Here is a 12441-nt window from a genome sequence, read left to right on the forward strand (position 1 = left end):
TCAGCCATTTGCTACAACAGATTTTTTAATTATTAATTTATTTCACAATCTCAGAATCCAACAAGCAACACTAAAGAAGGGTAAAACCTACTTTGCAGCTTCCCTGAGATCAGTGACATTTCTTGTTTTCCCTCTTCCGTCCTTGAACGTAGTCTGGTTTGCCACAGTTAGCACACCATTCTTTGTGGAGAAGTCCGGGAAGCATCTCTTAAGAACTATTCAAAACATCAAAACAAAGCACGCATATTATATTTCACATCAAGCTCCACTTGCATCACTTGTCTTCTGTAACATATTTAAATCATTTCAGATTCACAGTTGATTGTTTTTCAACTGATTATCTAACAATATGTTGACTTTGACAAATCTTGGAAGAGCCATTATATTCAAAGGCTATTATTTTTATGCTCTGGGGCTTTTTGTCCAAGCTCAGGTATGGTGGGATCATAGTTTTTAACTGGAGATTCTAGGTGCTACTGAATAACAACAGTAGTATCTGTAGCAGTTTAAGAATCTGTTAGTATCTGGGCAGCTTACAAAAACTGCAGCTGCTCAAATATGAATCAAACCAGCCCCCAGGGACAGACTCAACATGACTAATCACAAATGGTATTAGTATCAAAACCAACAAGTAACAGCAAGTGCTCATTCCTTATGTGCCAGGGAAGCTGCAGTTCCAGCCACAATCACTAGATATTCTTGGAGAGGAAGCAATGGAAAAAAGATAGAAACTATTGACTAGAGAGAGTGAAGAGGATATTATAAAAGAGAGAGAAAAGGAGAGGTGTTCACATCCTCATTTATGTTGCCCTGCTCCTTGCTGCAGAAAATCCTGGTTTCCATTCCAAAGGTCAGTCCTCCTGCACAGCTATACTTTAACTTAATATAACAGTTCGGTGCTTTCCTTAACAGGTTCCAGAAAATACTGATGCCAGGGTTCAATATTCAGTCTAGAACATCCACCCCACCAATTATTCTGAGGAAATAACTAACATCCCTCTACCTTCCTCTGTAATCTTTGCCCCTTGTTGTAGTCTAAAATAAGATAATAGCTTCTTTGCTAATTATTTTTTGTCTTTTGGGTCAGCACAGCCATTTTAATACATTTTTTTTAAAACTTATTCCAAATGTTCTCCTTTTGATAACCTGTCCCTGGTTTACATGGTGCCTATTTGAAATAATGGAAAAATAAACAGCAATTTCTCATTTGCATGAGCTTCTGGGTCAGTGACAGATAGTCTTGGTATTACATTTCTGCAGCCGAGATGACCTGTGGTTATCTGCTCAGAAATACCTGCTGACCATAGTTACAAAACCACTTTTTGGCCCCTTAATCCAAGTCTGCCCTGCATTTTCCCAGTGCTAATGGGGTTGTTCGCTCACATGTTTTGGAAGGCATAATTTGAGCTGTAAAACTTTTGTTATCAGTGATGATTAAAGAGCAGGAAAGAACTCAGTCTGACCCAATCAGTATGTTCACAGATGCCACAAAAAAATAATAAGAAATCTTGACTCTTTTAAACTGTTTCAAATTGAATGGACATCACCGTCAGATAAGAGACAGTTCCTAGCAACCTCGACCTCACCACAAAACACTTTTCAGACTGGAGTTGTGCTTTAATGTGAACGCTCATGATCTGTGAAGATGTGTGTAAGAAGTAGAACCACTCACAAGGCCTGCTTGGAATGATCATCGAAGGACAATCTTCATCACGTAGGACTTGAGCAACAGACTAAAAAGAGGAAAAACAGAATGCTGAAAACATAGAAAAATAACCACACGTTTTTCGTTTCTCACCCAGTGTGAGAAAAAGTCCTAAACTGGGCTTGGCAGCCTGCTCCCCAAACGTGACTGGTGAAACTGCAACATACATTTATGACACACATGAGAATCCAAACTGTCACCGTGATTTGCAAAAAGACTACTTTTCCTTTCCTAGTGACAACGAAAGAAATGATCTGCTCACTTTGGACCAGCATCTAAGTCAGAATTGACTGGGCAATTGTTCTTTGCCTCCCCTTCACCTTTTCTCTTAAAGAGGAGTAAGAATTTAACACAATTAATCCAGCTGAATTGCAAGGTGTTTTACAGATGGCACAAACAATGCAGTACACGTGAGTGCAAAATCAGTTACATCAAGGATCAATTGATTTTTGTAGCTAAAGTACTAAGCAACTCTAGATCACCCAGGAGCCTCAAGACCTGATTTCAGCCACTCTACTCTCCTGCAGTGGAGTACCCAAGTTCTAAAGAATGCTGCTACCCACAGCACTGCAACTGCACGGGCAGCTGCAGATATTTGTTAAGCAAACAGTAATAACTGAAAGAGTGGAGGATTTGGTGTGCAAACAAGACCTTCACTCCTGACTAAACCAGTGCCAAACCATACATATGGGTCAACTCCTTATAGGAAGAAACCAGAATAATTCAAAGCTTTGATGTAGCCTAGTAAAATCATGCATATTACATACTACCCAAAAAAACCCCCATGTGTTCCGTCACCTACTGATACATACACACCTTGCGAGGATTGTTAAAACCAGGTTTGCAGAACTGCCTGAAGTAGTTCCACTGATCTGGTCTGTATCTGTAGGAAGCCTGGACATCAATGTAGGTTGCAAACCTGTCTGGGCACTTTGAGACACAAAGCTGCAAGAAAAGGACAACAAAAAAAAAAGGAGTAAAGATACACTGCGGGTAGAGAAGGGTAAGGAAAGTCAGTGCAATTAAAAAGCAAGACAAAGGCCACTTATAAAAGCACACCGTTCTATGGAATTGCTTCAGTACTGTGTAATGAAGTATTCAGAAAGGGGCGTATGTTTCCTTTTGGATCCCTAGATGAATACTTCTGAAATTCTTTGATAGAATACACTTTCAAAGTTTCTCCTCATATCTGGCATATCAAGACACTCTGGTATCTTCTTATGTTCTCAGTTGAGAAAAATACCCTTTTCTTAAAACACGAGGGGAAAATCTGTCAGGTAGCAGCGTATCTGAGCAGGGTGGTGCAGCAGCTACTTTCACAGGATACATGTAGTTTATTTTTATTACAGTTATAAGGAGAACTTTTAAAAAATAATGTCTCATGTAGCTAAAATTGTTCATCCCTTCTACACAGTCCATTCAGTCAAATACAGCTGCACAGATATCGTTCAAGTCAAGTCAGGTGTAAATCACTCAAAGGTGACTTTTTACTACTCACTAATGAGGAACCTCCCCTAGTTACTAAGCAAGAGGGGCGCACATGCCAGGAACGAAATTCATACTACTCAAGGTACAGCCATTATCAACCAGATTTCAGTGAGACATCGAGTGAGGACAGGGGTTTGACGAATGCACCCGCTCAGAAATTCTGATTCAGATTTACCCAATGCAGAAGGAGCTGCCCCAACACACACTGAAGGCTCTGCCGGTCCCTGAAAATCGTGCAGGTGTTGAGCTGTTCTGACTCCTCAGTGTTCCTCAATACTGTGAGGTAGTTTGAAGTCCACCTTTTTAGCAAGTTTCAGCCTTTTCTAGAGGCTGTTCTCTGTTTCCAGACCTGTGCTATCCAAACACCCTTTGCAAAGCTCTGCTCTCCAAGCACACAAAGCTGTATTTCCCCTCACGGGCATCCCACCATAGATGACTCACCAACAGGAATTTTGGAACAGATCTTGTACTAATTGTTAGAACAGGGCAGATGCAGCAAGAGTGAATTCTAGACAAGCATTACAGTCCTATGGGCTACACACAGGCCAAGGAGCAAAGAAAGAAGAGTTTTGTCTCTGCTGGGACAACAGGTGACTAACAAGTACACACTTAACCCTGGCCTCAGTTTCCCAGCTGTAAAATGGGCAACGAAACATGCTGTCTGCACAATCAGTGAACTGTTCTAACAGTCTGTTTGCAAATCCACAGTCTTACTGAAAGACTGAAGCTCTTTCTATGCCAGTTCTTGTGGCTTTTTTTTTTTTAACTTTCTCATGCTATTTGATATGAATGGGACAGGAATGGAAGACTCTATCTGCAGTTCAGAAGAGGAATTATCAAACATTTCTTCAGCATTTTCACAAAAGACCAGAGAATTAACCATTTGCAATAGCAAAGAGCATTCAAAAACACGATCAGTTTTGGAGTTGTTGTATATTTGAAAATAAACACAATAACTACTCTGCTCCCCCAAACTCTCCTTCAACAAGTACTTCACCTAACTTGGTTCATGACCACTGCCAACTTGACCACAGCCCCAGCCAAGTCCCACACAATGACCTCAGTATTTCTGAACGGCTGAATTGTTCCAGTAACAGAGTCTAAGGACTGCAGGGCAACAGTGTTGGTGTCTGTGTGTGGACAGATGGGGATTCCTGAAGCAAATCTGCTGCTGATAAAGTTTCCATTCTGACAGCAACTGGTCAGCGTTAGGAGGCTTCTTGCTCTTCCTTGCTGGAGATTTCCATCTCTTCAGCTGTGTCAAATAGTCCATATGGTCTCACTAACTGATAGGCCAGAAACATCTACCAAGGATAGGGACCAGGAGTAAGGGCAAGCTGGAATGCGAAACATTTTAAAATGATAGTCAAATAAGTAGACAATTAACATTTGTAATCAGTAAACTGGTTACCATATAACCACCCTCATCCAAATTAATACTGGACTTCACTGAATGTTGTCAAGACGGCTGAGACCACACTCTGTCACCTGCAGTTTAAACACATGCTACAGTTTTTTTTGGCAGCGAAGCTGGATCAGAGCAGATCTGCACCCAGTTCCTCTGATCTGCCCCAGGCCACAGGCTGTTGCCTCATAAGATGGGCTGAGAGAACTGGTTGTGAAATTGTTCAACAAACCAGGTCAGTAGAAGGGTCTCATGTAAAAAAGATCAGGAGGGTAATTTTATCCCACACAACTCAGTGACTGGGTGTATTTCACAGCTTCGCAAGAAGCTGCAGCACAGCCAAAGGAGTGCAAACTACGGCATTAGGTGAAAACAGGCTTTGAAGACCTTCACTTTGGAAAGAGCCATAGGCTCTAACCACAGCCTGTCACTGAGGACACGCACATTACCTTGAACATGTCCTGTTTGGAAAACCCTAGATATCAATCAAAATTATTTTCTGCATGCACTGGTTACTACTGGAGAGCTGCCTGTGATTAATTCACAAGTAACAAATTGCTGTATTCAACTAAACAGACTTTTTTTGTCAACTCTTATCCAAAATGCACAATCTTGTGCATTTCTACCTATTTTTTCTGACCATCACAGGCTACAGAGACTCTGTGCTACATATCATCTATAAATTAGTCATATTGTATTTTGAAGGAGAAGAACACCAAATTTTAAATCCAAACAAATGTATGACTAAGAGACAAGAAAAATATTCTTTCTATGTATTTCACTCACCTGTGTTGTAGGGCACTGTAGGTTTATTAACACTACGGGGCTGGCACATTTCAGAATGTTAAAGTAAAACAAAATTGTCTTGTTCCTATGGAAGCAAATATAAGAGAATTAATGTTATAAATATACATATATATAGGATGTATATATATATACATCCTACCATTCAAACATTAATAGCATAAATCACTATTTAAATTCTGTTATCATGAATGGTCATATCACAAACACATGACAAAAAAGGAAATCCCAAGCAGACCCTGAATGCTCCATTCCAAGACATTTCTGAAACCAGAAGTATTTGTTCTAAAGAATGCTATTTTTTTCCACAGTAAGGTTTTAAGCTGACACAATGCTCGGCACTGTTACACGTCTCCGTAGTCCTGCCTCTGAGATATGAGGTCTGTAAAATACCCCTGCAAAAAAACCACTGTGGCCCTTTGCTTACACCGAATGTATTATGTGTGTACCACGCGCAAAATGACTATTAGCAAATGCCACACTGTAAAAATTGTCTATTTTTTGTTGATCAGAAGGTGGCACCAAAATCAATCAAAACCTTTTTATGGTTGGAAGCTGAGAGCAGCTGGCCAGGACACAGAATGACAGTAACGGGATGACAGCATTAACTATGGCGCTGCCCCTTGCCCACCTGCTCCCGCCACCGTGTCCCCCACCAAACACAGAATATCACTGCACAGTCTCCTCCCTTTAAACCGGGATTAGCTCAACCGCCTGACATTTTACAAGGTTAAATTGTTTTCACTGAGGTATGTTCTACTACGTGCTCTTTAACAAACATGCACCCTGACAAAAACAATTCACTTTCATTAGTTGTTATTTCTTCAAATCAATAGAATAACATTTTGGACTGAAATGTCATCATTCTTCAATAGTTTCTTGAAAGCATTCATAATCTGTGAGCTGCACAAAGCCATTATTGACATATTTTTTTCTTCTTGTCTTAGTTCACTTGCTGATACTGACAGTGGAAAACAAAGTTTAAATACATACATAACATGAGAAAACAGCCACCTAGAACTCGGTCTGTATTCTTTATAATGACATTGTGTTGTATTCCATTATTACACTGTGCTCTGTAGAAGGTAAAAGAAGTTTAGAGATTACATGGAGATTAATGGATGGATTACAGGGAGACACAAAGAGGCCTAAGAGAGACTCACATGACACCACAAGGTAGAATTAATCTGACTGCGTGGAACTCATTGGAGTTCAAATCAGTTTTCGCATGAGCTGTGGCGGTTGGCTTGGTTTTCAGCTTCTCTTTTCCACCCAGTCAGATTGCTGGGAATGCTTTTCCCAAGCACAAGATTCAAAACACAGCAACTGTGATCACTTTCCAAGGAAAAAGTCTCAGACCAAGTCCTTGGGGATTTTGGAAACCCATAGTCCTGGGTTAGCTTGTCACACTGCTTTCTTTCAGGGAATCTGAGCAACCTGACAATGGCACCAGTGAAGGGCTGACAAGAACGGCCCACACCTGTAGGGCCTGGAGGGACTTGTTCAGAGGGCCCTCCTGGCATAAACACCTGCTTTTCCAGGAGGTTGTATTATGTGTTTTTTGGCTCATATAAGAAACTCTCCAGCGTAGCAAGTGCGTGCCAAAATGCAGTCTCATCAGCTGTATTATTTTCCAGCAATCATATATATGGAGGGACATTTGTGAATACAAACTGGAAGAAACATTGTAAGAAATAACTAAAGTGAAGAACTGAGTATAAAAAGAGAATGGGAGTGGATGATGACACTTGGAGAGCAGCATCTGGCCACCCCACACCATGCAGGAATGTCCGAGACTCTCAAACCCACCCGCCCGCTGCTTCCTGCAGATCAGAGTGGGGACAAGGACAAGCTGGGGACAAGGACAGGGGAGCAGAGAAGGGGTGCAGAGAGGAGAACACGCACACCACCACAACTTTTCCTCCTAGTTTTTCCTCTTTGGGAAGTTGAACTCTTCAACCGCTGCTGTGAAGAATCTTAGTCGGAGGGTGGAACAGCTCTCCCTACACTACCCAGTCTGTTTGCCTTGCAAAAACACTCCAGAGGACACAGAGTCCTCGCTTTGCCTCTGTCCCACTCCCTGTCTCCTGCTCCTCCCCATCCAAGGCCCTTTGGACAGTGTCGTCCTCAGGTTTTCCCCAGAGAACTAAATGGGAAAAGAAAACAGCAGCAAAGAGCTGTTATCAAACACCAGCTCCTGTTGTGCTCCCTGCAAAAAAGAGTGCCTAACATTTACATTTTAAAAGGGAGAAGGCAAGGGAAAAAAGCAAACTAGTTTTAAAATTCTTTCATAAAACATCTGGATTTTAAAAAGAATAATAATAATGTAACATCTTCCTTTCCTGAGTAGCTATTTTCCTGTAGAAGTAGTCTGTTCATGTCAACTAATCAATGTAATTCCCACAACTCAAAACTTAAAAAGACTGGGAAACAGAGCCAAGCAAACAGCCGTTCGGCTGGTATTGCCAAGGAAGGTACGGCCACAGCTGCCTGTCTCCCAGACCACTCGGTCTCCTCTCCAGCAGCACCAGTAAGCACCACAAAAGACCAAGAATTTTTCCTTATGGTCTTTGCTGTTATTTGGTGCACACTGAGAATAACTAAGAACCATTCTACAATGCTTTAGGACCACTCACCCCAAAGTGGCCAGAAGAAGGTTATTAACTGTCCAAACCCTGGCAGTCAGAAGCTGTCCCAGCCAGTCACCAAAAATATTCCCTGAATGATGAAAATAACTGTATTACAGCCATAATTTGGGTCTAGATTTGCACTGAGCAAGTAAGCTATTTCTGAACTTTATTTGGAAGAAATACACTTAAAGTCTCTTCAGCTTCCCACAAGAACCCTCAGCAGACAGAGAGATATGAAACCTCAAATTGTATTCATAGTGAACGAGCAACCAAGATATGTGAATGGATTTAGTACTCACTCATTCGGGGTATCTTTCTGACCACAGAACTGCCCGTAGCTGTCGGTTGGATAAATCACCTTCCTGGGGTCACCGTGCACCCAAGCTGAAAATACACACATATCTTTTAACATTACAGTCAATTGTACATGGTTAATACTTGAAACTGTTTTCACTAGCACAAAAATGTATCACCACTCATGTACCATTTTAATCTTTGTTGATTACCACTGGAGAGTATTGATTTCCTACCAAAATCTAAAATATAGAACAAACTAAACTGAATTAAGACATGGATGAACCAGTAAGAAAGCAAAGCAGTTCACTTTTTACCTTCAGGGCACATCTATCAGGGTTGTATCCAAAATATGAGGTAATGGACTTAAAAAACAACAGTATTATAAAAAGGGAAAAAACTATGTAGACAAACATGAGCATTCATTGACAACCACAATGGCATTGAAATAAATGGGATTATCTGGGTGTGTGACAAACACACAGGGTGCGACTGAGTCAATGGACTTCATCTGCACTAAGAATGGAAAGAAACTCTCACTTTGGAAATGAAAACATTTCCTGACTTCTCACTTGGGAATTGTCCCATTTTTCAGATCCTCGATGTCTATGACAGCATGAACCATAGTACTGAATGGGAACAGAGGTTTATATTGAACTTTGGAACTTCTTTTCTCCACTTTGAAGCAGGATTTCTTCTCCAAGCCATTTACACCTGCACCATTATTTCTCTTTAAGGATCAAAGACCAGCTATCGCTATTAGTAATGTTATTTCTAAGCTGTAGTGTGCAGACCTAATGCAGCCTCCTTCATGACTAGCCAATGACCAGCCCTTGAACTGCTCTATTAACTGCTTCTTTGACCCTAAATAAAGGAAATTTCACTCAAATATCATCTGAAAGTAAAATACAACGCCAGAATATGATTCCATATTACTACCCTGAGCTGACAGTCTAAAATCAGGTTGCAGAGAACTGTTAGAAAAGACCATTGCTCTTCTCCCAAACATTTCCTTGTGCTTGTATTACATGGAAAAGATTACCGGTTTAACAAAGATTTCAGTCCCAACCTATACAGGGTGTTTTCAAATGATAGATCAAATCTGCGATCGCCGTATCTCTGCAATCACCATGAATTACACTCGTACCACTGAAAAGGGCAGAGCTCCAGACAATTCCAGGAGGCGCCTCCACCACATGCAGGATGGGACCCCTGCTCGGAAACTGGGCTCATCGCTCTGAAACCCCCTGTGTTCTGACCGTCAGGAGCTCACTGAGCATCAGCATCAGCCTTTGATCTATGCAAACCACCTTGAACTTGCTTCTCTGTAATTACCACATTTTCTCTCCCCTTTGTGACATTATATTTAGTCATTTGTAAAACTGTCACTTTCCTCAAGGTCACTTTGGTAAGAATAACAGCGCTTACCAATAATGACATGTGCAGTAGAGGCAAAACCTATATGAGATCTCAGAGAATTGTTCAGGACAGATGTACAACATATCTTCAATAATAGTTACAGATAATCTGTAATGCCACCTTTCACCTAGAATGGTTTTAGATTACCAAAATGAATCTGCTAGTTCTTTTTAACCTGTGTCAGTTTTCTTGTGTTTTGGAGTTTGTTAGATGACTCTACTACACTGGTGTTTTCCCAGCCTCAAAAATTGGGCTTTTTAAAAGTAGTTTGGCACATTATTAAAGAGTCTAATTTTTCGCATTTGCTGTATTCTTCCTTCAACAGCAGCAAAACAGCAAGCAGCAGAGATAAGCTCCACCGTGCCAGATTCAAGTACTGATGAGAATTTTATAGCAAGACTTATATCTGCTTCCTACAGATAATTTGGAAATAGTCACTACTGCCAACAATACCCCTTTCTTAAGTAGCATGTTAAACCTGGAATTATTTTTCACTCTCCAGATGAACTTGGGAGAAAAGAGATAAACACTGAAACATGATCTTGGTTGGTGGGGTTTTTGGTTTTGTGGGGTTGTTTTTTGTTTTGTTTGGTTGGTTTTTTTGGTTATCTCAGTCTTCCTAATCATCTTTCCAGAAGATGAGCCCAGGTGACCAAGGCTTAATTCCTTGGGCCTATTTGAGTGGATTAACACAGTCAACAAGAATAAAACTCAGCTCATCAAATGGGCCGAGCAGTGTATTCTCCTCACGTTCTTTTTAGTTCTAATACAAAGTCTGCTGAAATATTTCAAGCGGCTCCCTTAGGTTTGTATCAATCCTTGGTCTCAAATTCAATCATGCATGTTTTGCAGCGTGTTTCTCAATTAATAGAAATTACAGAGTATAAACACTGGAACACGTAGCTCACTTCTGAACAGAATTTCTGTTAAGACTGTATCTGCTTTGCCATTATCAAATTGTCTGAAACTCCTCCTGCTTGATAGTAGTTGTCCTATGTGCCTAATGCTTCAGCCACGTCTTTTAGTAAAACAACCAATTATAGGACAAGGGGTAATGGGTTCAAACTGGAAGACAGAAGGTTCCACTTAAATTTGAGAAGAAACTTCTCAGTGAGGGTGACAGACACTGGACCAGGCTGCCCAGGGAGGTTGTGGAGTCTCCTTCTCTGCAGACATTCAAACCCACCTGGACACCTTCCTGTGTAACCTCACCTGGGTGCTCCTGCTCCGGCAGGGGGATTGGACTGCATGAGCTTATGAGGTCCCTTAAAATCCCTAACATTCTGTGATTCTGTGATAATCAAAAATAATGTGCTTTCAAAACATAGGTTTAGCACGCTTTGTGAAATTCCATCACTGAGATCAATCAGCTGCTGGGGGGATGGAGGAAGACATCTCTCAGCTAAATTCCAAAGCAAAACAAAAAATGATTTGGTCTGATTTACAACATATACATTCAGTATTTAATTAACTTCACAGCAGAGAGAGAAGGGAAATGACCAACAGGAGAGAAAATACGCAGCTTCTGTCATTGCCTGTGTCAGGACTGACTATCACGATTAGTAAACTTAATCCCCAGTCACTTTATTTGCAAATTTAGAGCAATGACAGTGAAAGAATTCATGTGATAATACACAATTTTTCTGGCCTAGTAACTGAAGAATACGTACCTAATTCAACAGTTCTCAGTGACTGCGAGGGTTTTTGTAAGAGCTAGCTGAACTGAGTAGCGCCGTGGTTGGCATGTTGTGCTGCACTGTTGGTGACCCACAACCAAGCACTAAATGAAAAGGAACCCAGTCACATAAAATTTTAATGCCAGCATACTCTGATGCTCACAAGGCTGCAGTCTGAGTGCTGACACAAACATCTGGGCTCAAGAAGAAAATTAAAGCACAGCTGATTCACACGACACAGTTGACTCAATCCTCAGAGCCACAATGTGATACCCTGTGACACCGCTATGGCATTTTCTGGAGTCCTGCAGTTGTGTCACTCCTTTTATTGACAAAAAACAGCTAATGTCTGTCACTAAATGACTATCAGATGCACTCCTTTTTTCTGAGCTCTGGGGCCATGTCAGCGGCTGTAAGGAATGGAAAGCTGCCTGCCAAGGAGAAAACGTGATTAGAACAATGGCATCCTGTGATACTTAAAAGTGAACTGCAAATCTGTTTATACTATCAGTCTCATTCCCTCTACCATGCATTTCTGAAAGGACAGTCTTTCATATCATTGTTTTGCTTCACTTAAATTTTTAATGTTTTAATGTATAGATAAACTGACCTGCCAAATTGTTCTTAGGGCTTTTTAACACAGGCAATTTACTAGCGTATTGACAAAGGTAACAGAATACATGATACAGAATTTGTAAATCCATGTTGATAACACTGGTATTGCTTAAGCATCCTTTGGAGCAATACAACAAGAGCCATTGCTTTGAATTAACCTGTCCTTCGGAATGAGGGGCTCTTTTCCAATATAACTTATTTCCTGCCTTTTACACACACTTTTCTGAATTAAAACAATCTTAAATTAAGAGTCTGAACATTTTCCTGGATAAGCCTCGTGTCTCTGAAATAAATGTAAAGAGTTAAGTCAGTTTGATAAGAAGGAAAACTACACTGAATGTTAAATTAAAACTATTAGTTCATTTGTGAAATTAAAACAATGATAAGAAAGTAAATAATAGAATA

General features: G+C 40.6%; 1 protein-coding gene across 4 annotated transcripts in view; it reads right to left on the minus strand.

The window, feature by feature from the left end:
• The window catches only part of SLC44A5 (solute carrier family 44 member 5), an 83124-nt gene that overhangs the window by 22502 nt on the left and 48181 nt on the right, over positions 1-12441 (minus strand). For all 4 annotated transcript variants that reach the window (XM_065842106.2, XM_071810033.1, XM_071810032.1 and 1 more), the window contains exons 4-8: positions 8332-8416; positions 5385-5469; positions 2522-2650; positions 1673-1733; positions 92-215 (exon numbers count right to left, since the gene is read on the minus strand). In XM_065842106.2, coding sequence (XP_065698178.1) covers positions 92-215; positions 1673-1733; positions 2522-2650; positions 5385-5469; positions 8332-8416 — 484 coding nt within the window. The remainder of the gene's footprint in view (positions 1-91; positions 216-1672; positions 1734-2521; positions 2651-5384; positions 5470-8331; positions 8417-12441) is intronic.

The sequence above is a fragment of the Patagioenas fasciata genome, chromosome 6 (genome assembly GCF_037038585.1).
Source record: "Patagioenas fasciata isolate bPatFas1 chromosome 6, bPatFas1.hap1, whole genome shotgun sequence".
Lineage (NCBI taxonomy): Eukaryota > Metazoa > Chordata > Aves > Columbiformes > Columbidae > Patagioenas > Patagioenas fasciata.